We start from the raw sequence: 26,166 nt of genomic DNA on the forward strand, positions 1-26,166 counted from the left end.
ATCTTGGTTGTAGGTTCTTCCCTTTCATCACTTTAAGTATATCATGCCACTCCCTTCTGTCTTGTAGAGTTTCTTCTGAGAAATCAGCTGTTAACCTTATGGGAGTTCCCTTGTATGTTATTTGTCGTTTTTCCCTTGCTGCTTTCAATAATTTTTCTTTGCCTTTAATTTTTGCCAATTTGATTACTATGTGTCTCGGCGTGTTTCTCCTTGGATTTATCCTGTATGGGACTCTCTGTGCTTCCTGGACTTGGGTGGCTATTTCCTTTCCCATTTTAAGGGAGTTTTCGACTATAATCTCTTCAAATATTTTCTTGGGTCCTTTCTCTCTCTCTTCTCCTTCTGGGACTCCTATAATGCAAATGTTGTTGCGTTTAATGTTGTCCCAGAGGTCTCTTAGGCTGTCTTCATTTCTTTTCATTCTTTTTTCTTTATTCTGTTCCACAGCAGTGAATTCCACCATTCTGTCTTCCCAGTCACTTATGTGTTCTTCTGCCTCAGTTATTCTGTTATTGATTCCTTCTAGTGTAGTTTTCATTTCAGTTATTGTATTGTTCATCTCTGTTTGTTTGTTCTTTAATTCTTCTAGGTCTTTGTTAAACATTGCTTGCATCTTCTCAATCTTTGCCTCCATTCTTTTTCCGAGGTCCTGGATCATCTTCACTATCATTATTCTGAATTCTTTTTCTGGAAGGTTGCCTATCTCCACTTCATTTAGTTGTTTTTCTGGGGTTTTATCTTGTTCCTTCATCTGGTACATAGCCCTCTGCCTTTTCATCTTGTCTCTCTTTCTGTGAATGTGGTTTTTGTTCCACAGGCTGCAGGATTGTAGTTCTTCTTGCTTCTCTACAACTTTTTATTTTGAAAAAACTTCAAAGTGGCAAAAATAATAGAGTCCCCATATACCCTTCACCTAGCTTTCAATAATGTTAACATCTTACCCAAACAGAGCACAGTGATCAAAACTAAGTAATTAACACTGGTGAAATCCTATTTCTGGTCCCTTTTCCAATCCAGTATCCAATCGAAGTTCTCACATTTCCTATATTCTCTTCTGATCTGTGACTGTTCCTCAGTCTTCCCTTACTGTTCATGGCCCTGATGCTTTTGAAGACGACTAGCCAGTTATTTTGTATTGTTTCTCAGTTTAGGTTTGTGTGATCTTTCTTGTGATGAAATTGAGATTATATGTTTTGGGCAATACCAGAGAAGTGTCACTGTCCTTTATCAGTGCACCATATTGGGAAGTGCACGATGTCAGTATGTCTTATTACTGGTAATGTTAAATGTGACCACTTGGTTAAGTGGTGTCTGCCAGGTTTCTCCACTATATTTTCCCCTTTGTAATTGTATCCTGTAAGGAGATATCTTGAGACCATGCAAAATCCTGTTTCTCATCATACGTTTATCCAATAATTTTAGCACACAAAGATGTTTCTTTTCTGCAACAATTCTTACAATGGCATTTGCCTAATGATGTTTTTTTCCCCCATTTTTGCCATTTCTTCTACATTTAATTGGGATTCTGTTGTGTATGGCCTCAACGATGTTTATTCAATGGATTATAACCCATTACTGTCAATATTTCTTTTCTTGCTCAAGTTGTCCAAGATTTGGCCACTGAGAGCTCAAGTTGGTTTCTGTGTCCTTTCAATATGCCCCTATGCTCTCAATGTCCATAATATACTTATTCATTTTCTCAGTCCTAATATACACATGAAATACTTTCAAAATTGCTAACTGCTACTCCTGTGAAAAAACTAATTGACTAATTAGAGTACATTCAGTATTTGTGTGCAGTTCCTTTTTTCTGTTGCTTTATAGTACCCCATCAAAATACTGTAATTTTATTTTTTTTCCCCACCCACTTCAGTGTGGTTGTATTATTTGAAATAGGTTTTCATCTGAAATAGGTTTTGTTAGTTTGTATTCCATGTTAAATTTCCCTTATCTCCTGGTTGATTTTAATCATGATTTGGGAATCAGAAACATTATATGGTTCTAAGAGTCAGATACACAAAATGATATACTCAGAAGTATCCCATCCTCTTCATCCTTTATAACCTGTTATCATTTCCCTCTTCTTTCCACTCTCTGTAAATAAGCAATACATTAGTTTCTGGCTCATTTTTCCTTATGTACAAATGGGCAGACACATGTCTATTTTTCTTACACTCTTTTCTTACATGACAGGTAACACTGACAAATTACATGACAAGTAACACTGACAAATTCCCCTCAAGGACTAAATCAGTTTGCATTCCTACCAGCTGTGTATGAGAGGACCTGTTTCCACACAGCCTTGCCTGGTGGGTTGTGGTGGTGTACTTATTTTTTACCAACCCAGGAAATGACAAATGTTATGTCAATATTGTTTCAACTTATATTTTTCTGACCTTGAAGTGAGTTTCAACATTTTTTTCATGTTTAAGAGTCATTTTTATACCTTTGTGTGAGAGTTTGTCTGTTCAATTCTTTTCCCAGTTTTTCTATCAAGTTTTTGATCCCTTGACAATTCTTTATAGTAGGAATATTATTAACCTTTTGTCTATGATATGTGCTGTAAATATCTTCTTCCAGTCTTTTGACTGGTGTTTCTTGCCAAGCAATTTTTTTCATATGTAGTCAAATTTATCAGTCTTTATTGCCTCTGGATGTTTCACCCATGTTTCCTTTTAGTATTTGTATGGTTTCATTTTTAACACTTAGACCCTGGATTCACTTGGAGTTTATTCTTGCATATGGCATTAAGTATGGATCTAATCTCAACTTTCTCCAAATGGCTTTCCATTTGGCTCAGCACCATTTATTAAAAAGTTCACTTTGCCCTGTGATTTGAGATTCTCACCATCTCCCCACACAACCTCTCACTGCCCCCCACCGTCCCCACCAAGACTTGGAGGAGCATCTGAGCCAAGAGCATGGCTTGGCACACAAAGACTAACCAAACTACTGAGCTTCCTTACATGCAAGGATGCGACTGGGAGAATAATGCTCAACTCAAAGATCCAGGAGGGGGATAAAAAGGGCTGGAGAGGTCACAGTGCAATGGGAAGGCAAAAAAACAACCAAGGAAGCTGGATGGTGATGAGACAGATTGAAGCTGAGATAACAAGCAGCACAGGAGACAGAAATAGAAGAGTCAGTCCCTGGCATTGCCTCGGCTCGCCTGTCCCACTGCCACAAACTCTTCTGGCAGAAACAGCCCAGAAAACAAGCTCCAGAAATCCCGAGATGTCACTCCAGTCAGAATGGGCATCATCAAAAAATCTACAAACAATAAATGCTGGAGAGGATGTGGAGAAAAGGGAACCCTCTTGCACTGTTGGTGGGAATGTAAATTGATACAGCCACTATGGAGAACAGTATGGAGGTTCCTTAAAAAACTAAAAATAGAACTACCATAGGACCCAGCAATCCCACTGCTGGGCATATACCCTGAGAAAACCAGAATTCAGAAAGAGTCATGTACCAAAATGTTCATTGCAGCTCTATTTGCAATAGCCAGGACATGGAAGCAACCTAAGTGTCCATCAACAGATGAATGGATAAAGAAGATGTGGCACATATATACAATGGAATATTACTCAGCCATAAAAAGAAACAAAATTGAGTTATTTGTAGTGAGGTGGATGGACCTAGAGTCTGTCATACAGTGAAGTAAAAGTCAGAAGGAGAAAAAAAAATACTGTATGCTAACACATATATATGGAATCTAAAAAAAAAAAAAGGCTCTGAAGAACCTAGGGGCAGGACAGGAATAAAGACACAGACGTAGAGAATGGACTTGAGGACACGGGGAGGGGGAAGGGTAAGCTGGGATGAAGTGAGAAAGTGGCATGGACATATATATACTACCAAATGTAAAATAGATAGCTAGTGGGAAGCAGCCGCATAGCACAGGGAGATCAGCTCGGTGCTTTGTGACCACCTAGAGGGATGGGATAGGGAGGGTGGGAGGGAGATGCAAGAGGGAAGGGATATGGGGATATATGTATATGTATAGCTGATTCACTTTGTTATAAAGCAGAAACTAACACACCATTGTAAAGCAGTTATACTCCAATGAAGATGTTTTAAAAAAAAAAAAGAAAGAAATCCTGAGATGTGATCAATGAGAAAATATGCAGCCACAACAAAGGAGGAATTCTCCTCAAGTTAAAAAGATTTATTACCATTCCAGCCTTCATGTGAGCCCAGAACCCGGGGCTGGTCATGGGTGATTAAGTTGTCATGAGAGGACAGGACAGTGAACAAACCCAGGCACCTGACATGAGTCCACCTCTCTTCGCTGGGTCCCTGCTCCACAGTGGCTGCTGGCGGGTCCACCTGTTCAGCCTCTGCCCCACTCACCCTGACAGTGCTCCAAGGCCAGGGCAGCCTCGTGATCCCTGAGCTCACAGCTCTGAGGCCACCTCTACTCCCCCAGCACTGGAGGAGCATTCTAGGGTCAGGCACTATGGATTTCACCCGATGGAGGGAGAAACAGTGCTGGAGGAGTTGTCTCAAGGTTAAAAGGACAAGGCATGCATGTTCTGATATCCAAGGCCACGAACTGGCCACCCATGAGCCAACCAGATTTCCCCAGTGACAAGTCTGATTGGCCCCTTCTGCCTGCTCAGTATTTAAAAAAATAATTCGTTGCCAATATTTTAAAATTGATTTCATATAAAAGTCTGGATTTCTGGCTTCTCGAGGGAAAAAGAAATTGAGAATATTTGGCAATGCTGGGCCCATACTCTCCTGTGGTACTCACTGGCTATAGCTAGATAGCAGCTGTCCCTACGGACCAGATGTGCCCTTTCCAACTCACCCCAGTCCCCACATCCCTGATTATCCCCCAAGCTCAAGACTGGGCAGCAGCTGCCTCAGATCAGTTATGTTATTATACAAAGGAAAAAATGGAAGATGTGCCCGCAAACAACATGTTCCTCGTGGTCCTCATCACTTACTGATGTCTTGCGCTTTGCCCTGCAGGTACCTGAGTTCGCAGACTATCTTAAACACATAGAGCATTCTCAGATATCTCTCCCATCACATGCCTTGCCTCTCCAGGATACACCGTGCCCCACTGTTAACTGGGCAAGTCTAGAAAAGAACACTAAATCATAGACGTTAATGGACGAACAGACTGAGATCGACTCCTTTAGATCCTTCATTGTAAGAGGGAGTGGGAGTAAAATGAAAACTGTTAGTACTCTCACTCTGCTTTTAGGTCAGTGACACACTGACCTAACACTGACGTGTTAGCCCCCTTCCTTGACTGTTTAGAAAATGAGTTGAGCTCTTAGAGAAAGACATGGGGGTGAGGAGGAAAATGCAGTGGCCAGCCCAGTAGATGTCCTGGTCCGCCCAAAACCACCAGGCTCATCTGCCCTTAGGTTAGGGCTGCTGGCCCACACCTAAAAATTTTGTAGGTGGCATAAAATGACTTTCAGCGGGGGAGTGTCGTCATTGTAGAAAGGGGCTTGAGAAAGGACAGAGAGTAGAATCTGGCCTTGGCCAACGTAAGACAGAAGAAGAGGATGCCTTCCTCACACCCTCTTCATTCTGCTGTGGCAGGTGCCACCTTATTTGCCCTTTAGAGAGGCGGAGATTTTGACACAGCCCAGACGCTTCCCGTTGATGCTTAGGATGATCTCCGAGCGGTAGTTCCCACTGCTGAGCCAGCTGGGCAGCTCCAGGTCAGGCAGGAAGAAGTCAGACTTGGGCAGTGAGTAGGTACCCTGTGGGAAAGGCAGTGGACCACAGGTCAGTGAGAGCCTACAGATGGGACTCTCTCCTGGAGTGACCTCTAGGATTGCAGCTGCAAACTGCCCCTCCTCCCACTCTCCTAAGAGCCATGTAGAACATAGAATGTGATAGCAAAAGGACACCAGAGGTCAGATCGAGCTTCAGGTCTCCCATTCACAGTTGGATCAACCGAGGCCCCCAAAAGATAAGTGATTCAGGATAGATCATATCAATTTACACCCACAGACATCCAGGTCTGCAAGAGAATGTCTCCAAACCCCATGTCTCTACTCTAGTCACAGGGGGAATGGTCTCCCCTCCCTATACTTACTTGTTTGAAGGGACAGTGACAGGGAAGCCCATAGGTGTGCAGGGGTTCTGGGCAGGGATTCTCATGGGGAGTTAACACTTCAAGCACATTACAGAAGTTCTCATAGGTGCAGCTGCCAAATTGCTCCATACATGGGACTTTGACCCAAAAGCCAGCCACTTCCTTCTCCAGAGTTAATACCACCTGGTGAGAGAGTTGGAGAAAGTGTAAAATTCCAAGGCAAACATACCAGTTCCTCTGCCTCTTTAAAAGGCCAGCATTTTATTTTAACAGAGTTTTTAATTGGATGGGATCTGGGAGATATTCTGATCGAGAAATGACAATATTGTGGCACATGCTCCAACACTATCCTTTCCTGTGCCCATGGCAGACTTTAATAATCAAATGTAACTTTTTTCCCCCCTGCACTGAACCACACAGTCTTATAATTCTTTAGGTAGTCACCACCCATTGGCTGAAGTTGAAATGCACTTGTCATCTAACTGCTAATTGGCTAACTGTGGCATTGCTTCTAGACTTTCCTTCTCAGCCCAATCTTGGCTTCAGAACCTTTTCCTTCAGAGGACTTCAGGCAGCTACCACCAACTGATTGGAGTTGGTTACCAAGATGAAACCCATCTGCTATTCTTGGATCCTATTTTCTCTGTACAGCCATAGAAGACAACTGAAAACAATAGGAATTTACAGAGAGATCATTTTGGGATTGCTATTTAGGAAGATCTTAACAATCATAGTGAGGTTACAACAGATGGAACTACCTTAAGAAGAGGTGGGGGCTTCCCTGGTGGCGCAGTGGTTAAGAATCCGCCTGCCAATGCAGGGGACACGGGTTCGAGCCCTGGTCCGGGAAGATCCCACATGCCGTGGAGCAACTAAGCCCGTGCGCCACAACTACTGAGCCTGCGCTCTAGAGCCCGCGAGCCACAACTACTGAAGCCCGTGTGCCGCAACTACTGAAGCCTGCGTGCCTAGAGCCCGTGCTCCGCAACAAGAGAAGCCACCGCAATGAGAAGCCTGCGCCCCACAGCAAAGAGTAGCCCCCACTCACTGCAACTAGAGAATGCCTGCATGCAGCAGCAAAGACCCAATGCAACCAAAAATGAAATAAATGAATAAATAAATAAATTAAAAAAAAAAAAAAAAAGAAGAGGTGGGCTGCCTGGACCCTGTTGGGGAAGCTACAAAAGGACTCCTGCACCCAGAGAGAAGCTGGATGGGGAGATCTGTGAGTACTTCACACCTCCATGCTGCCATGATTCTGCTCCTGTTCTGGAGGTGGGGGATGACCAGTTGTGCCTGGCATGGGCTAAGCATTCACTAAGTATTAGCTGCCTAAGAGCCAAATGAGTTGTGCCTTAGGGACCATGTTCGTATCCCCCCAAAGGTGTCAGGGAAAAGTGTCAGGAAAGGGCAGGAGGAAGTCTGATCCTCTGTGGGTGTAACGGCAGGAAACCACTCTTGGCTGTAACATCACAGCATCCTATGAATCCCAGCCCCCAAGCTCACTTGATTCAGGGCTTTTGTTTCTAAGAGACAAATCCTGGATGGGCACTTATTCCCCTTGAGCCTGCTGGGCTCAGGCTGGCTCCCCAGGCTGTGGACTCAGTCTTGCAACTGGCCCAAGTGTCAGGATCCAGGTCCAGGAGGAAGGCATAAGTCCGCGCAGGCTGTATCCTGAGTGGACAAACTCAAATTTGCCTCATCCCACTCTGCTGACCCACACGTTATTCCCCACCCCGAGTCATGCACAGTCCCCTCCCAGCCCTCCTGTCTCCTCTCCTGCCAAGCCTGCTTCAACCCCTTTGCCTAGAAAGAGCCGAGGGCCTGGAGTGGAATGCTACTTCGGCCACTTCCTACTCTTGTGCCCTTGGGGAATTTCTTCTCTCTCCATCCCCTCATCTCCAAAATGGGATATTTTAAGAGTGTCTGCCTCTCTCACAAGGTCCCACTGAGTGAGACAATGCCTGTCAAACACTTAGCATAGTGCCTGAAGTCCAAAAATTACTTCCTGCTGGACTTCTCCCCTCAGTACCCCTCCTTGTTTTGCTAACACCCCAATGAAAATGGTTGAGCCAGTTCTGCCCTGAACAAGAAAGAACACCCAGCTGAGGGGACCAGCGGGGACCAAGTCCTGCCTGGGCTCCTCCCACCACACTGGAAGCCTGTGGGGCTGCATCCACTAGGAGCCAGGCCTCCCCCAGCCAGGACAAGCACAGCACAGGAGGTACTCAGCGGGGGCACCCCGAACTTAAGGCAACAGTCATGCCTGCCGTTTAGGGATTACAAACCATGGCTGATTTTCCAGTCTTTGTTCTCAGTCTACTTGTTCATATGGCTCAGAAGAGCAAGCAAGGGGAGTTCCCTGGGAGGTCCAGTGGTTAGGACTTGGTGCTTTCACTGCCATGGGCCCGAGTTCAATCCCTGGTTGGGGGACTAAGATCCCACAAGACGTGCAGCGTGGCCAAAAAAAAAAAAAAAATCAAGCAAAGCTGAGTAATAAGGGACCATCAATCCCTCTACTCCAGGACTACCTTAGCACCTCCACGGCTCAACCTAAATAAACCCCTGTGTCATGGGACCTGGTTCCACAAGACAGACAGAGGCACTGACGGGTAATGGAATCAGGATCCCTGTACCCACCGGGGCACTTGGGCAAGTCCTTTCCCCACTCAGGCCTCTGCTCCTCCATCTTGACCATGGAGTATTTGGATCTCATGATCTTGAAGAGACCTACCAGTTCTGACATCCTAAGAGTCAAAGTCTCTTACAAGTTGAAAACAATGACTTTTCTCTTGGCCTCTAGCTCAGGGCTAGGCACACAAGGCTCTAGATAAAGACCCACTGATAGGGGCCTCCTTGGTGGTGCAGTGGTTAAGAATCCGCCTGCCAGTGCAGGGGACACGGGTTCGAGCCCTGGTCTGGGAAGATCCCACATGCCATGGGGCAACTAACCCCGTGTGCCACAACTACTGAGCCTGCACTCTAGAGCCCACGAGCCACAACTACTGAGCCCGTATGCCACAACTATTGAAGCCCACGTGCCTAGAGCCTGTGCTCCACAACAAGAGAAGCCACTGCAATGAGAAGCATGCACACCGCAACGAAGAGTAACCCCGCTTGCCACAACTAGAGAAAGCCCGCACACAGCAACAAAGACCCAATGCAGCCAAAAATAAAATAAATAAATTAAAAAAAAAAAAAGATCCACTGTTAGCAACTGACTTGAAGGGGAGACATTTGATGAGATCAGGGAAGGGGCAGTTATATCTCAATCACAGGGCTCAGGCAGGGGCATTGCAGGTACAGGACTTTAGAGGGGAAAAAAAAGCTAAACCATCAGGGCTGAAAGCTACGTGTCTAAAAGCCTGAAATAAGTGTACATGCCAAATGTGGTAGCAGTTTACGATTCCTGAGGATGGGGAAACCAAGGTCTCAGAGGCTAGAACATGAGAGCTCAAAGAAGGGAGTTCTAAATTAGCCAAATCCTGTGGAACACATCAAAAGAAGAAAAAGGCGTTCCTGGACAGACTCCAACCTTCCCATGGCTCACAGAATCTGGCGCATCCAACTTCTCAAAATTGTAGCTGGCATCAAGTCCATCCAGGTTCCAAATGGGACTTTTTTTTTCCTTAATATTTTTTAAAATTTATTTTATTTATTTTTGGCTGCGTTGAGTCTTCATTGCTGCGCGTGGGCTTTCTCTAGTTGCAGTGAGTGGGGGTTACTCTTCGTTGCAGTGCGTGGGCTTCTCATTGCAGTGGCTTCTCTTGTTGCAGAGCTCGGGCTCCAGGCACGTGGATTCTTAACCACTGCGCCACCAGGGAAGCCCCAAATGGGACTTTTGATTGAAGAAATTTCACTTCAGCAAGGTCAGAAGAGGAGGAGGAGGAGGTTTCTCTCCTGCCACTAACAGGTACATGGCCTGGACCAGTCACTCCTCTCTGGGCCCCAGTAACAAGGGGAGAAGCCATTAACCTTAAGAGCCCTTCAGGCTCATACAGTGCTTGCGTCCTAGCAGCTCTCCTGTGGGGCGGGGGTCTTTGCTGTCAAGAGAAAAGTCCTGGTGTACTCCCCTGCTAAAACTCCAAGCACTAATTCCGCCTCCCTGCCAGAAAGAGCTCAGGAATAGGAAACATTAGATAGATAAGGACACCAGCCTTGAATGCTGACCTGGGGCAAGTTGCATCCTTCTCTGAGCTTCAGTGTCTCTTATCTGTAAAAGGAGACTCATCATCTTTTCTCCTACACAAGTGGTGAGAGGCTTTCATTTAATAGCTAGTATGCACATACCCTAAAAAGATAAAGGAACCAAATCAAAAATATATACATAAGAGAAATGTAGGAGGAAGGGAAGAGGCAGTGGGAATCTGAGTCCAATTTTAAAAAGCTCAATGGCCCAAATTTATGACAGGTAATAAAGTACAGACTGACGATGGTTCAACTTACAATTTTTCAACTTTACGATGGTACAGAAGCAATACACATTCCGTAGAAACTGTACTTCCTGTTATGAATTGTGATCTTTTTCAGGGCTAGCAATATGCGGTACCATTCTCTCTGGAGATGCTGGGCAGTGGCAGGAAGCCACAGCTCCCAGTCAGCCATGCGATCACGAGGGTAAACAACTTAAACCATTCTGTACCCAGACAACCATTCTGGTTTTCACTTTCAGTACAGTATTCAATATTCAACACCTTATCATAAAATAGGCTTTGTGTTAAATGATTTTGCCCAACTGCAGGCTAATGTACATGTTCTGAGTGTGGTTAAGGTAGGCGAGGCTAAGCTGTGACGTTTGGTAGGTTAGGTGTATTAAATGCAGTTTCAACTTAACGAGATTTTTCAACTTATGCTAGGTTCACTGGGATGTAAGTTGAGGAAGATCTATAATAGAAAATGGGTGGGGGGAACCCATCTTAATGGCCTACAAAGAAGCCAGGAAAAGGCTGGGGAAAGAAAAAGGAGTTCACCAGCTTTTTCCTTCCAAGTCAGTTGTACTGCATCAGTGTCCTTGGAAACGTCTGCAGTTTGCATGGCAGTGGCAGAAGAGCAAGCATGATGGCCAGCTCGCCAAAGAGCTCTTTGCTTCAGACTCAGCGGAGGTAGTGTAGAAATGTGACCCTGGTAGAAAATCACTTGAAGAACAGCTAAAAAAAATGCGGTGACGTAGCCTGTAGAAGACTTGGGAAGAGGTGCTGGACAAAGCAAAGCTTGAGAGCTGTTTGCACGTACAGGACTCTGTCTGGGTCAAAGAAGCCACAGGAAGAGATTGATACTAACGGAAATATTAACAAGGGCTAACATGTACCGAGCTGGTCTTGTGTGCCAGGCCCTGTGCAAGGCACTATCCATGTTATTAACTCAGTAATCGCTCAGAGAAATGTATGAGGTAGGGGCTGTGATTGACCAAGTCAAAGGGTAGTTTCAGGTACACAGATTCCAAATCAGAAAACCTTTTAAAGAGTCGAAAGGAAACTGGTGCCAGAAGAGATCTGCACCAGGACAGGCTGAAGGCATACAAGAATACGGTATATGTCACAACTACTAAGCCCACATGCTCTGGAGCCCGCGCGCCACAACTAGAGAGAAGCCCTGTGCCTTGCGATGAAGAGCCCGCGTGCCGCAACTGAGACCTGATGCAGCCAAATAAACAAATAAATATTAAAAAAATAATAATATGGTATAAAGGTAGCAATGCAAACCAGTGAGGAAAGGACTACAATATATGGAGTTGCAATGGATACACAGAAAGTTTCTATTGTTCTGTATGAAAACATGCAAATATCCACCCCCAAAACAGGCAACAGGCATGAATGAACTGGTTATTCCTAAACAGAAATACAAAAGGCAAATAAACTTATGAAAGGACATTTAACAAATCTATGCTTCTTTTGCTGCTCTGGGATTCCAGGATTCCAAAATTATTCAGTTCCCTGAGCATACATGCCTCAGGGCCCTCCCTCTGGCCCACAGCACCTTCCCTTCAGCACCTCCCTGACCCTGCCCACCCCTGGGCTCACCTTCAGAGGATCTTTGAGGTTCACAGTGGTCTTGACCTCAGCGCTGATGGTCATGTTCCCAGGAATGACAATGGGGTCAGGTTCCACAGTCAGGCTGTTGATCACCACAGGGTCCTTCCCCTTATGGCAGTTATCCCAGGAAAAGCTACCGAGCTGGGAGAGCTAAGGACAATAAGGCAGCAAGAAAAGAAGAGAAAAGAAAAGTTGACAAAAGGAACTCTCACAGGTTAGAAGGATTAACAGAGCATTTTACTGACAGTGTGCCCGTGGGCGAGGTACCTGCCCTCTATGAGCTTCATCTGCAACTCCACATCTGTAAACCTGGAATAACACTGGTCCTACCCATTTCATAGGCAGGACTAAACTAAAAGACAATCTCCAAAAAGTGTGCCGTGAACTATAGAGCACAAAATCACAGACCTTGTACTTCAAAATAGGAGACTAACCATATCCACCTTTGGTAGATACCTTCTCTGATCTCTCACCTCCCTGCTCCCCACTCCTCTCCAACTAGTCTTGGCATCTCCTTAGAGGGAGGCTTTTGGAGGATTCAGCTTTGCAGCCCATGCCCAGAACTTTATTCACGTCACACCCCAAGCCCAATCCAGGGCCAGGAACAATAGGGAACACAAAACACAGGGGGAAACATAACAACATCTAACACCCTACCCTCAAGGAGGCACAATTAGCCCAGGGAGGGACTAGGACACACCTGAAAAGATCCCCAGTGGGCCATCTGTTGATGAACAATCCCTAGTGAACAAACTTCTGCAATCCTAACCAGTACTTTCTTAACTCCCATTGCTCATGCCCTGCCCTGTCCCACACCCCAACTCATTCCCCTCCCCTCTGCTGAGCCATATCTCCTCTTCTTCCTCCACATCCCCCAAGAGGTCTCCTGATTCCTGATTCCACCATCGTGTCCAACTACACATGACCACTGACTCCCCACTCCCACAGAACCCTGTCTATGATCTTTAACACTTCCTATACCATGCAGACTCTGCCCACCCACTCACACCTTTCCCAGCCCCCTGAAGGCCACCTACGAGAGACTTTCAGCATTCCCACCATGCACATCCCATCTTAGAAGGAAAACCTGCCAGTCCCACATCCCCAAGTTGACCCCCGTCATCAACACAGCCACAGGTAGGTGGACCAAAAGAGAATACTTAACCCAGGCCAGGCGGACAGATTCTCTCTGCCTCCAATTTGGGAAGTGAGACAGAGGCAAAATCATTCAGAGGACTTTGGGCTTTGAGCTGTCATGGGGTCATAAGCTTTAAGGCAGAGCCAGAACACCTAGACTCATGACCAAGCCAAAGGGACAAGAACTAAGGGCTCTGCTGGTCTGTGGAAAAGAGAACAGACAGAGTCGCCCCCTGCCTCCGGCCCCCTATCTAAATAGGCAGTGAGGGGGGACAGCCAAGGGCATGGTTTTAGACTAAGATATGGGTAAATCAAGGCTTTAGTTGGTAGACATGGCTTGAAATCATAGCTCGACCACCATATCATGTGACTCTACAGGCCAGTTTCCCCTTTGGAGCTGCAATTTCCACATCTTTTAAGTGGAGTCATTTCTACTTTCCTCCCAGACCTGTTGCGAGGGTGAGAGCATGGACGTAAAGCTCATAACACAATGCCAGGCACAAAGCATGAGCTGGCTCCCTAAATGATAGCCATTAGACATCCCAGCCGCCACTTCCTGCCATTAGTTCCATGAGATTCCTTGTATACCTGGAATAAACTTCCCTTTACTTGAGCTTCTTGGAATGGGCTTCTGTCCCTTGGAATGAAGCACTGGGCCATGACTAAGAAAGGCCTGATTCATCCCTGCATTCCCCACAGCCCCTTAGACAAGGTAGGTACCAACAAATGTTTCCTTCAACATTCATTCCGCAGATATTTACGAAGCAGTGATCACAGGCCCGGGGCCAAGGGCTGTTCATAGAGGTAAACAATTAGAAATGTGCCTGCCCTGCGATGAGGAGCTTACAGTCCAATGTACGTAAATATTACCCACTATGATCTCTGGGTGCCATAAAAGAAACAAACAGAGGGTCGTGTTGAGTAACAAAGGACTCACTTAAATAGGGTGATGAGGAAGTTATAATCCTGCAAGATGAGGAGTCAGCCATGCGAGTACTGAAAGAATGTTCAGGCAGAGGGAACACGGGCAAAGGCCCCGCACTGGGAAGACACTCAGCTGCTCTGGGCCCTACAAGGCCAGTGGGCTAGATGTAGTGGATGAGGCACCCAGGTAAGCTTAGAGGGGTGGCAGGGTCATTTAATTCATGCCAGACCTCATAGGTCATCATCAGGAGGCTGGATTTCCTATAAGTGCCGTGGAACGCCATTGCAGGAGAGTGCCATGCTCTGGTTTATGGTTGAGAATGGACTGCAGAGGGTCGAGTTTAGAACACGGGAGACCAATTAGAAGGCCACTATCAAATGAAGGCATGCCTGGGATTAAGAGTTGGGCTGGAGGGTGGGTAGGAGGACTAGCCGTTTTCTAGAGCTGCTTTCACAAATTCCAAGGCAGCCAGATTCACAGCGAGGATTGATTCCAGGCTGGAGGAAGTGTCCAGAGAACACTGCCCCTCCTTCCCTCAGGCTCTGGGGAGACTTAACAAGGTGCTTTGTCGATGGCTGACTAGAGGCTTCTGTCGCAGTGAATTCTGCAGCTGAGTCCAGTCTCATCCGGAAAAGGAAGCATGATGTGTTAGCAATGCCCACTAAGGGCAGGCCTGGCACCAGATATTTGTCATCCCAGCCTAGGCTAACATGTGGGAAGAGGCAACGTATGACAGGGGGCAAAGGCACAGCTGTGGAGGCAGAAATATGGGTCCAAATCACAGACCTGGATTAAAACCATACCTCAGCCACTCTCACTAGCTGAGAACATGCGTCAGTTGACCCCTCTTGAGGCTCAATTTCCTCATATATTAAATGGGCATAACTATATCTTCTCACAGGGCTACTGTAAGAGTGAGAAGTTTGTATACAGAAAGTACAGGTCACAACTCAACACTGTCACAGCCATGAAAACACAAGACTGAGAAACTGTCACAGACCAGAGGAGACTGGGGAGACAGGACAACACATGCAACGTGGTGCCCGAGATTGGATCCTGGAACAGAAAGAGGACGTTAATGGGAAAACTGGTAGAATCCAAATAAAGTCTAGAGTTTAGCTAGTGGTAATGCACCTATGTTGGTTTCTCAGTCTTGACAAATGTACCATGGTAATACAAGATGTTAACATTAGGGGAAACTGAGTGAGGAGTGTGTGGGAACTCTGTACTGTCTTTGCAACTTTTCTGTAAGTCTAAAATTACTCCCCTAAAAAAGTTTATTAGGGAAATAAAGAGCAAAGCACATGGCTCAACACATAGCACATAGTATGTGCACGATAAATGACATTAGACAGTTATCAGAGAGTCTATTAAGTACCTATTTTGCGCCCAGCCTGGGGCTAGACGTTCTCCCCTTTTATCTAAGGATCACCACAGCCCAGGGTCATGAGACCGGGTTAATGCTAGAAGAGGAACCGGAACTCCGGTTTCCCGATGCTCAAACACTCACTATCACCCCACAGCCTTCATGTGGCCCAGAGTTTCAGGGTAAGGGTTCCGAATCACATGAGCCCAGAGAAGACCCGGATGATAGCAGATAAGAATGGAAAGTGCCCCTTGCTGTGTAATCTCAGATGAGTCCCCTATCCTCTATGGGGCTGGGTAAGGTGGGTGAACTCCCTGATGTCTCATGGCCTCTCTAAAACTGCCAACGTAAGACCCTCTGGTCTGGGACGGCATCCACAGCCAAGACATGTAGGAGAGCGGGGATGTAGGACTGGTTCCAGACTTAGCCACACCACCTCATAGTGGTCAGACCTGGAGCCAAGAGAAACATTCTCAACCTACACTCAGGGACTAACTGTGAACCCTCCGGGCCAATAAGGCCAAGAGTTCTTTGCTCCTCCATTCAATAGGCAAAATAGACTCCTTGCCCCTGGGGCAGGGTGAGGCCGAGCCCACTGGCTTCTATCACTTTATGAGTTCAAGATATAAGAGCTTTTCCATCCATGGAAGCATTTCCCTTCACCCACAACCATCAAAGAAAGGCAGGATGGTACTATCGAGCCCATTGTACAGATAAGGAGACCAAGGCTTAAGGAGCCCAAATGCCACTCCCATGGATTAGAGACAGAGGAGGAATCAGAAGCCAAGCCTCCTAGTCCTATCCCAACTTTCCCTCACACCACTCTGTTCCTGGCTCTGACAAATATTTCCAAGGAGGTTGGCGGGAGGGGACCTAGGCTGGGCCTCTCTCTTTGACTGCTGCCAGAGATACTAAGTGTCTGGCCCCCAGGTATGCAGCAAAGAGGCCATGGAACTAGGCTTCTCTACTTCTCAGAATGACAGAACTTCCCCTTCCCCAGGGTCTGGAGCACAGGGTGACTGAGAAGATAGGGAGAAGCTTGTAGGCTGGCGCCTCTCCATGCCTCACACCCAGGAGCAGGGCTGCACCTTTGTCGCCAGAGGAGCAAGTATGGACCTTCTGGGGTGAAGAGCCTCTCAAACCCACCCACCCACCAGGAGGAGCAGCGCCTCAGAGCAGTACAGAGGGGAGGGGAAGGGTACCAGACATTTTCATGGCGGAAAAGAGAGGGCACGTAAATGGGGCTGCGTCTCTGGGCCTGGGATTAGAGCCTTGGTCTTGCAGTTCCGTACAATTTCACTCAGACGTTTGGAAAGAGGACAGGAGTGCAGACGGGACTGAGATTAACCCTTCCAAAACAGTCTGGAGCAGAGCAAAGCCTTACAGCCCACCCTCTGTACAGATGGGGAAACTGAAACACGCAGAAAGCAAAGGACCCACTCAGAGTCCCACAGTTAGTGACTTTGGGAGGCTCTGCTGCAAAGAAGTAACTCTAGAGACCGGAGAGGCCACCCCCATATCCCAGCCCAGCCCGCACATCCCGAGCTGGGCTGGGATGCTGGCAGCAGCATCCGAAAGGAGAGGGTGCTCACCCGGTTCGAGAAAATGCGTGCAGGAGCCGCTGGGCCGGCGAGAAGCAAGCCCAGGGAGATGAGGAGAGGAGCCTGCATCAGGGGGCTCATCGCAAAGGGTGGGTCCTCACCGAGTTAACTACAGGGCTCGTGGAGGCGACGACGCCTTTAAATGCCTGCCTGTATTGGTTATGCAAAGCTGCGCGTTGCTACGCAAAGCTGAGTGCGGCTACTTCCCCGTGCGTCCCGCCCCCTCCGGATCTGCGATTTCGGGGCCGGGGATTGGATAGAGCTCTCCCGGCTCCGCCCCCCCCATGGTTCCTCCTTTAGCCCCGCCCTTCGCGCGTGGGCGACAGGCCCCGCCTTCAGTGGCGAAGGCGGAGTCTGAGGAGAAAAGGGGCGGGTCGAGTACGGGGCGGGGCGGGGGGGAATGAGCGCGCTACAGGGACGGGAACAAGAGCTCCAGGGAGGGGCGGAGCTTAACTCGGGGCGGGGCCGGAGTGCGAGGAGGGGTGGAGCTGTTGTTTCTGAACTCACGCTGTTAACCGTCACTGCTGGAAGGGCCATCATGGTTTCGTTCGCCCAAGTCCTTCTTGACAAAAATATCATGCTCCCTACAGATACTACGCTTCCCCTTAGCTGTGTTACAAATCACTGTGTCTTTTAAATAATTATTATAATGATAATGATAACTTTTAGTAAGTGCTTTAATACATGCCAAGCGCTATTAAGCACTTACAAGGGAATCCATTTTTTTGCCCCACTTTACCACTGAGGAAACATACATGATAAGGCAGGTTAGCTTTGCCAAGGTCACACAGCTAAGAAGTGATAGAGCAAGGATTCTGCTTATATATACCTCATCAGCCAAGATTTCCCTAAGCTACTACACTTTGTAGTTGAGGTTTAATTTTTTAAAAAGCAATAGGGACACTATTCCTGCCAAATTACTGCTAGATTGTAAACCCCACAAGGGGTGAAACCATGACTCCTGGTCACTAGTAATGTGACACATAATAGGCAATCTTTGTTGAGTAAATGAACGCATTAATAGAATTTAAAACAACCTAATCATCTTTTAAAAGAAATTTTTAATTTTGGAATTAATTTTAGATTACAGAAAAGTTGCAAAAATAGTGCAAAACTCTCTCCTAGTTTCCTCCATTGTTAACATTAAGATATAAGGGTATTTTTTTTAATAAAAACTAAGAACCAGCATTGACGTATTAACTAAACTCCAGACTTTACCTGATCTTTTAATATGCTTTTCTAATTGCACACCTTCCTCCCATTCTGGTAATCCCTTCCCTCTCTCATCTAGCACAACCTCTTCATTATACACAAGCGCAATTTCAGGCCCCCTGAGTGAGAGGACTTGTCCAATGTCACATAGCAGAAGCAAAACTAGAACTCACTTCTCCTGAGGCTGTTCCCTCAGAGGTATGAGAGGCGTCAAACTAATGAAAGGGTTCATGCAATCAAGCACAGATCTCGGTAGAAGGTTGCTGCTAGTCACAAGGAAGAGATATCTTAGTCAATGGTTTTAGTGCTTTTCTAATTACGGGAAGATGCAAGAATCAGGTTCATAAAAATTCTTCCTGAACATATCTAACTATCTAAAGGCCTGTTCTGTCAGTTTTCCCAGAGCACAGAGTGTCTCATCCTAATCTCCTCCCTGAACCCCTTTCAGGCTGCACTGTAGGTAGAACTGGATGGTGGGCAACATTCTCTGTCTTACTCTTTACTTGCTGATTGCTTTTCTTGAATAGAGCCTAGATTTTGCGGAGGTGGGATAGGGTTATAGGAATGGGGGCAGGGCCTTTATTTTGTCAATTCCAAACTCCCCAACTATCCCTTCCTTTCACCCTTCCCCACTGGTAACAATAAGTTCATTTTCTCCACCCTTCCCCACTGGTAACAATAAGTTCATTTTCTAAGTCTGTGAGTCTGTTTCTGTTTGGTAAATAAGTTCATTTGTATCATTTCTTTTTAGATTCTGTGTATCCTATGATATTTCTCTCTCTCTGTCTGACTTAACTTCATTCAGTATGACTGACAATCTCCATGTCATCCATGTTGCTGCAAATGGCATTATTTCATTCTTTTTAATGGCTGAGTAATATTCCATTGTGTATATGTATAAGGTGAAAGGTTAATCAGCAACTACCTGCATGATCGGCTGGACACCCAGCTAATGATGTTTCTAGTCCTCGAACCAGAACGGCTCCAGTATGTTCAGTTATCAACAGGAAACAGTGGCCCCCTCGCAAGGGTTATTAACCCAAAGAGCTGGTGGGGGATGGGGGGGAGGCTCCAACAGTCCCCCTGGCAACGAAGGAGCCCTTCTGACGTCATGTCCCCTGTAACTAATAGCCTCCTCCTCCCCTGTGTAGCGGAGATTGCAGCTGTGTCCTGCCAGCTGCCATCCGTACACGGTGGGGGGTTGCTCCAGGACATTTGCCTCTGACTTGCAAGATTCCCTGTCCAATAGTTGATGCCTCTGTCCCTGACTCCCTCCGGGTTCTTTCTTCAGTCTCATGGCTGGGCGATTGCAAGGACTGCAGGACTTCGGGGTGCAGCCCTACATCATTTCCTCCCAGCTCCTAAAGTCTCCATTCTCTCAGCCTCAGGCACACTCCTTCACACAAGAAGTCAATGGTCTTGGGCAGTAAAAGGTCAAATCTGGCCACCTAGGAGAACCTCTCAATGAGGGGGCACATCCCTTAGGAATTAGAGTGCCTGACATCTCCATCTGGAGGGCTTTGGAGGAGATTGTGCAAAGCCAGAGACACAGTGACTGGAAACCAAGACCATAAGGAAGATGCAAGAAAGAACAGGACAGTAGCTTGTTCAGAGTGCTTGCTTCCAGTCAGGCAGACCCAGGCTTGTCCTGTAAGAGCCTGAGCAGGGGCCTTAACCTCTCTGGGCTCCGTTTCCTCATTTGCAAAACAAGGATTAATAATAATAATAATAGCAACAACAAACTACCTCCCAGTACTAAGCTATTTATTCACTCATTCAAAAAATACTTATAGATTCAAGTCAGACAAAATAAAGGCCCTGCCCCCATTCCTATAACCCTACCCCACCTCTGCAAAAACTAGGGTCTATTCAAGAAAAGCAATCAGCAAGTAAAGAGTAAGACAGAATGTTGCCCACCATCCAGTTCTACCTACAGTGCAGCCTGAAAGGGGTTCAGGAAGGAGATTAGGATGAGACACTGTGCTCTGGGAAAACTGACAGAACAGGCCTTTAGATAGTTAGATATGTTCAGGAAGAATTTTTATGAACCTGATTCTTGCATCTTCCTGTAATTAGAAAAGCACTAAAACCATTGACTAAGATATCTCTTCCTTGTGACTAGTAGCAACCTTCTACCGAGATGTGTGCTTGATTGCATGAACCCTTTCACCAGAATTACACATATACTGACCTCTCCCCCAACTCCCTCCACCTCTTCAGAGCAGTTCCTCAGGACTATCTGAGAGGCTGTCTCCTCGACTACAGTCCTCAGTAAGTCCCCAAAGAAAACTGAAACTCACAACTCTCAGTTTTGGGTTTGTTTGGTTGGTGTTTTTTTTTTCTTAGTTGACAAGACAAACAAGATACTATCCAAGAGTATTAATACCAAAAGACAAGAAATCAGGTTAAAGTAATACAAAGTGCAGGTGGTCGGCATTCTTGAGTCTAATAACTCTTGGACCATCTGGGAGAAATAGAAACATCTGGGAGAAGAGCCAATGTAAAATTTTAAATGGTCCAGACCATCAGGCCATCATTCTTAGCCAGGACTGCACATTGCAGTTCTCTGCAGAGCTTTTACAATTCTCAGTCGCCAGGCCATACTCCAGACCAACTACACCTAAATCTCTGGAGGTGGGACCCAAGGTTGTTTTTTTTTTTAATCCCAGGTGATTCAGATGTATGACCAAGGTTGACATAAAGCACCTGGCATACAATAGACGCACACGTACATAAACGTGGCAATTACTAAAACAAGACCATTATCCTTGAAGAACCCACATTCTAGGAGTGATGGGTTGCAACTTTGAAAGTTGTTGCCACTCTAATGTTCATCATCATGGGCTTCCTGGAGGAGTTACTGGGTCTGAGCCCTGGAATAATATGGCTCAGGATGACCTCCCAGCCTTGCTTGTGTATGGTTGGAGACCCAGTGTGAGCATAAAGCCTGGTGTGGGAAGTGCCCTTGTTGCTGAACCCAAAGGTCGTGTACCTGACACACAGTGAGGCCAAACAAACCAAAACATTGGAGTGTGGAGCTGAGAAAGTTTTATTGCAGGGCCAAGCAAGGTGAATAGGCAGCGCCTGCTCAAAAGACCAGAACCTCCCAGTGGTTTTCAGGGAATAGTTTTTAAAGGCAACATTTGGGTGCCGGCTGCAGGGTGCATGACTTTCTTCTGATTGGTTGGTAGTGAGGTCACAGGGTGGTGTCCCAGGAATCTCAACCATCAGCTTCCTGGCTCTGACCAGTCTGGGGTCTCAGCATGTCCTCACCATCCTCCACCTGGGTGGGTGCCTTAGTTCTTGCAGAACAACTCAAGGACATGTGTCAGATTGTTGTGTACATCCCCTGAGAAGCTAGGACTCTGTTTCATCGCTGAACTATTTTTTGTTGGCTGCTTTTCCTTTGTTTTTGCACTCCCTCACTTCCCTGATTAGTAGCTGCTTGAATCTGCTCTTTGGAACTCAGGGAAGGTCTAGGAAACTAAGACCCTTTTTCTACAAACAAGAAACGGGGGACATGGAAAGGTTTTTGTACCCAGGAATGTCCCGCAGGGTCCTGCTCAATTTCAGATTTAGTGAGGAATGCTTACCACCTCCAATGCATGTGAAGAGGTCACAGACAGCAACACAAGCCTCAAATATCATTTGTTTTGTCTATGTGGTGTTTCTTAGAATTTTTACTTTTTTTTTTTAATTGAAGTATAGTTGGTTTACAATGCTGTGTTAGTTTCTGATTCAGAAACTATATACATATAGTGATTCAGATGTATATAGATATATATGTATGTATTCTTTTTCAGATTCTTTTCCATTATAGTTTATTACAAGACATTGAATACAGTTCCCTGTGCTATACAGTAGGACCTTGTTATTTACCTATTTTATAGATATTAGTGTGTGTAGTTGGTTTTTACTTAGTTGTCAGTGTATAATAAAAGCAGGTGATTTCTCATTAAATTATGGACTTCCAGCTTTCCTGAAAAACTCAGAGAATCTGGAAACACTGGCCTGCATTTCTACAGGGCAACAGTCCGTTGAAGCTGAGTTGTCACTGATGGGATTCTGCAGCCTCCAACAGCCCCTACAAGCTGTGCATCTCTCACTTTTGTTACTGCCTGGTCTCTATGGGTTTCAATCCCAAATTTAGCCTGGACCTCTGGTTTTAAAATCTTAACTCTTCTTGTTATTAAAGGGTAATTTTTATTTATTTATTTATTTTAAAAATTTATTTATTTTATTTATTTATTTTTGGTGGCGTTGGGTCTTTTTTGCTGCGTGCGGGCTTTCTCTAGTTGCGGCGAGAGGGGGCTACCCTTCGTTGCGGTGCATGGGCTTCTCATTGCAGTGGCTTCTCTTGTTGCAGAGCACGGGCTCTAGGCGCGGGGGCTTCAGTAGTTGTGGCGTGCAGGCTCAGTAGTTGTGGCTCATGGGCTCTAGAGCACGGGCTCAGTAGCTGTGGTGCATGGGCTTAGTTGCTCCGTGGCATGTGGGATCTTCCCGGACCAGGGCTCAAACCCATGTTCCCTGCACTGGCAGGCGTATTCTTAACCACTGCGCCACCAGGGAAGCCCAAGGGTAATTTTTAAAAAGAAGGTAAAATCATAACTCTCGTACAGATATGAAATGAGCATGCAGTAGTGATTTTATTTTTAACTCCTTCAATGAGGGAACCTGTGAGATATTACAACCAGTGCAAAGGAGAGTTCAAAGAACAAACACAAGTATGGATCAGGAATATTGAGATTAAAGTAGAAATGGAGGCAAAATCGGCCTCTTCCATAGTGGGGGAGGGAAGTCAATTTAACCTCCACGGGACAAAAATGAAATGTCTATAGGCAAAGATTATTTCCCATTGTTATGGGTTATCTACAACTTCAGATGTAGATAACCTTCAATGACAGACACAGAGTCTCCATAGAACCAGAAGTAGATATGTAGAAGGCTATGCTCTAGACAATTAAGAGTTTTTCATTGAAGTCAAAAATTTTCTCTCAGTGGTAATGGTGTTTCTTTTTTTTTTATAAATTTATTTATTTATTTTTGGCTGCATTGGGTCTTCGCTGCTGTGTGCGGGCTTTCTCTAGTTGTGGCGAGCAGGAACTACTCTTCATTGCAGTGCACGGGTTTCTCATTGTGGTGGCTTCTCTTGTTGTGGAGCATGGGCTCTAGGCACGCGGGTTTCAGTAATTGTGGCACACGGGCTCAGTAGTTGTGGCTCGTGGGCTCTAGAGCACAGGCTCAGTAGTTGTAGCGCACAGGCTTAGTTGCTCCACGGCATGTGGGATCTTCCCGGACCAGGGCTCGAACCCGTGTCCCCTGCATTGGCAGGTGGATTCTTAACCACTGTGCCACCAGGGAAGCCAAGGTAATGGTATTTCTGACTTAAACAATGCCTTTAACCTTACTGGGCCTCAGTTTCCCCATTTGTAAGAAGGTCAGGTTAAACTAGATGACCTCCAAGTTCCCTTTCAACTTTGAGAGTCTGTCTACATAGTAGAAAACTGGAAGGAACACTAGAAGTTATTTCAATCTCCTCTGACTAGCCTATTTTAGAGATCAAGAAATTGAAGCCCAGAGAGGGACAGACCTTGCCGAAGGCCACCCAGTTGAAATGGGATGAGAATCCAGGTTTCTGGCCTCTTAGCTCAGGGCCACACCGCTGGGCAGAATTGCAAAGCTAATAAGAGCACGAACCTCTTTCTCACCTCACCCTTCTGAAACCTGAGAGCAGCTGGAGGCCTGACAGTACCTTGGGGAGCAGGGGTTGGACTGGTTGGGCAGGCCCAGCAGGGCTGGGGAAGGTGCCAAGGGAGGGCCCAGGGTGGGAAGCCCCACCCAAATTTGCATTGCCTTAATATCCCCAGATTTTCATCTCATTAGAGCCTTTGCCTGGAGCTGTGATTCTCAATGCTGGTTACACACTGGAATCACCTCAGAGAGCTTTATTTTTATTTATTTATTTAATTTAAAAATTTTTGGCTGCATTGGGTCTTCGTTGCTGCGCTCGGGCTTTCTCTAGTTGCGGCGAGCGGGAGCTACTCTTTGCTGTGGTGCGCGGGCTTCTCATTGCGGTGGCTTCTCGTTGCAGAGCACGGGCTCTAGGCGCGTGGGCTTCAGTAGTTGTGGCATGTGGGCTCAGTAGTTGTGGCTCGCGGGCTCTAGAGCGCAGGCTCAGTAGTTGTGGCGTGTGGGCTTAGTTGCTCCACGGCATGTGGGATCTTCCCGGACCAGGGCTCGAACCCGTGTCCCCTGCATTGGCAGGCGATTCTTAACCACTGCGCCACCAGGGATGTCCTTAAATCCTTCTTTTTAATGGCTGTAGCACCGGGAGAGCTTTAAACAAATCACCTGGGAGCCCAGGCCCAGACTGCAGCCCATGGTGGGACACATGCAGCAACATTTTTTAAAGTAACCCCCAGAGGATTCCAAGGTGCAGCCAACTTGCAGAACTACTGGACTAAAGCAGCTTTTCTCTAATGGTAATACACATGCAAAACACCTGGGATCTCATTAAAATGCAGATTATGATTCAGCAGGCCTGGGCAGAGCCCAAGAATTTGCATTTCTAAGAAGCTGCTGATGAGGCCAAGGCTGTTACCCAGAAGACCACAGAGTAGCAAGGGTCAGTACCAGACACTGTCTCCACCACTGAGCTGCAGGGGTGGGATACAGATGGAGTCACTATTTCCTTCTAAGGAAGGCATCTGGTGAACTTTCCCCTTCTCCTCTGTTTACTGAAACCCAGCAGAAAGGACAAAGCCTCAGCTGTTCCCAGGTTCTCACTCTACACCTCATCGCCCTACTGCGTGTAGAGGCAGGATGGATTCCATGATGTCTGAAGGTCAGTCCACATGCAGCATCCTTTGGTTCTGTGAAGTGTCTAGCTTCAGTGAGCGTCTCAAGGAGAGCTGGGTGAATCCAAGCAGGCTGTCCTGAAGCCCGTTCTTTGAACAGGTCTGCTCAACCTTTGCTATCCTTCCTCCTGATTCCTTCCCTGCCCCTTGGTTGGCCTCCAAAGTGGTGCTAAAGATAATTTGAGTTTCACAGACCCTGATTGGTTTGCCAGTAATTTTCCAACCAAGGACGATCCTATTGACTTATCAGGAAGGAGGGCAATACCTAAGAACCTTACTTGTCTGATGACTCCCACCAGGGGTGGGGTTGAGGGGGAGGGTATGAGGATCTTGTGCTTTCTGAGGGCTTGGGACCTGGACTCAGGGACAGGCTCGCAATGCACTGGCAACAGATTTCAGCCGGGCAGCACCACGGTCAAAACTCCTTCTTGGGGACCTTGACAGTTGAAACCGAGTCCCCCTAAAACTGAGTTCCCTCTCTATCCAAAACTTTGTTCCCTTTCTTGTCCCCTCTGACCTCAAGGCTGTGCTAACTGAACACTAATCAGCTAAGCAGATAACTAAAATTGCTGTTGTCGATAACATGTTAATGTACCAAAACTACTATTATCGATATCATCATTAAGGTAGAAACTCAGGTTGTTTCTCCAGGGCAAGATGAGCTAATAGACCCCCGAGCCATGGGCCACCTGGCCAGAGAATCATAAACCAGAGATAGCCTGACTTCTTGAAATTACGATTAAGAAATGTCACAGAAATGTCACAAGACGATGATTAATCCCAGCCTCTTTGTTCCTCCCCTTACAGAAACCCCTAATCAAAGACTAAGTTGGAGTGGATCTGAGGCTTGTCTCCCAGCTCTCTACCTTGGCACCCTGCAGTAAGTGTTGTTCTTTTCTTCACCACAACCCTGTGTCAGTGGCTTTGCTTCGCGTTGGAGGAGCAGACCCGAGGTGGGTTTGGTAATACGGT

General features: G+C 46.4%; 2 protein-coding genes and 1 long non-coding RNA gene across 3 annotated transcripts in view; 2 read left to right on the top strand and 1 right to left on the bottom strand.

Annotated features, from left to right (window-relative positions):
* SLC36A3 (solute carrier family 36 member 3) overlaps positions 1–26,166 on the top strand; it is an 83,359-nt gene that overhangs the window by 50,596 nt on the left and 6,597 nt on the right. The window contains exon 11 of the mRNA XM_082455659.1: positions 25,089–25,181. Coding sequence (XP_082311785.1) covers positions 25,089–25,152 — 64 coding nt within the window. The 3' untranslated portion in view covers positions 25,153–25,181. The remainder of the gene's footprint in view (positions 1–25,088; positions 25,182–26,166) is intronic.
* On the bottom strand, positions 4,148–17,345 carry GM2A (ganglioside GM2 activator). Its single transcript, XM_082455685.1, has 4 exons — positions 17,117–17,345; positions 12,085–12,246; positions 6,065–6,247; positions 4,148–5,726 (listed from the first exon to the last, which is right to left on the bottom strand). Exons 1-4 carry the CDS (start codon positions 17,204–17,206, stop codon positions 5,571–5,573), a joined length of 591 nt encoding a protein of 196 aa, XP_082311811.1. The 5' UTR covers positions 17,207–17,345; the 3' UTR covers positions 4,148–5,570.
* LOC309657802 lies at positions 6,254–9,268 on the top strand. Its single transcript, XR_014261903.1, has 2 exons — positions 6,254–6,833; positions 7,215–9,268. It is a non-coding gene; the product is annotated as an uncharacterized lncRNA (long non-coding RNA).

Source organism: Balaenoptera physalus (genome assembly GCF_965194825.1).
Source record: "Balaenoptera physalus genome assembly, chromosome: 3".
Taxonomy (NCBI): Eukaryota; Metazoa; Chordata; class Mammalia; order Artiodactyla; family Balaenopteridae; genus Balaenoptera; species Balaenoptera physalus.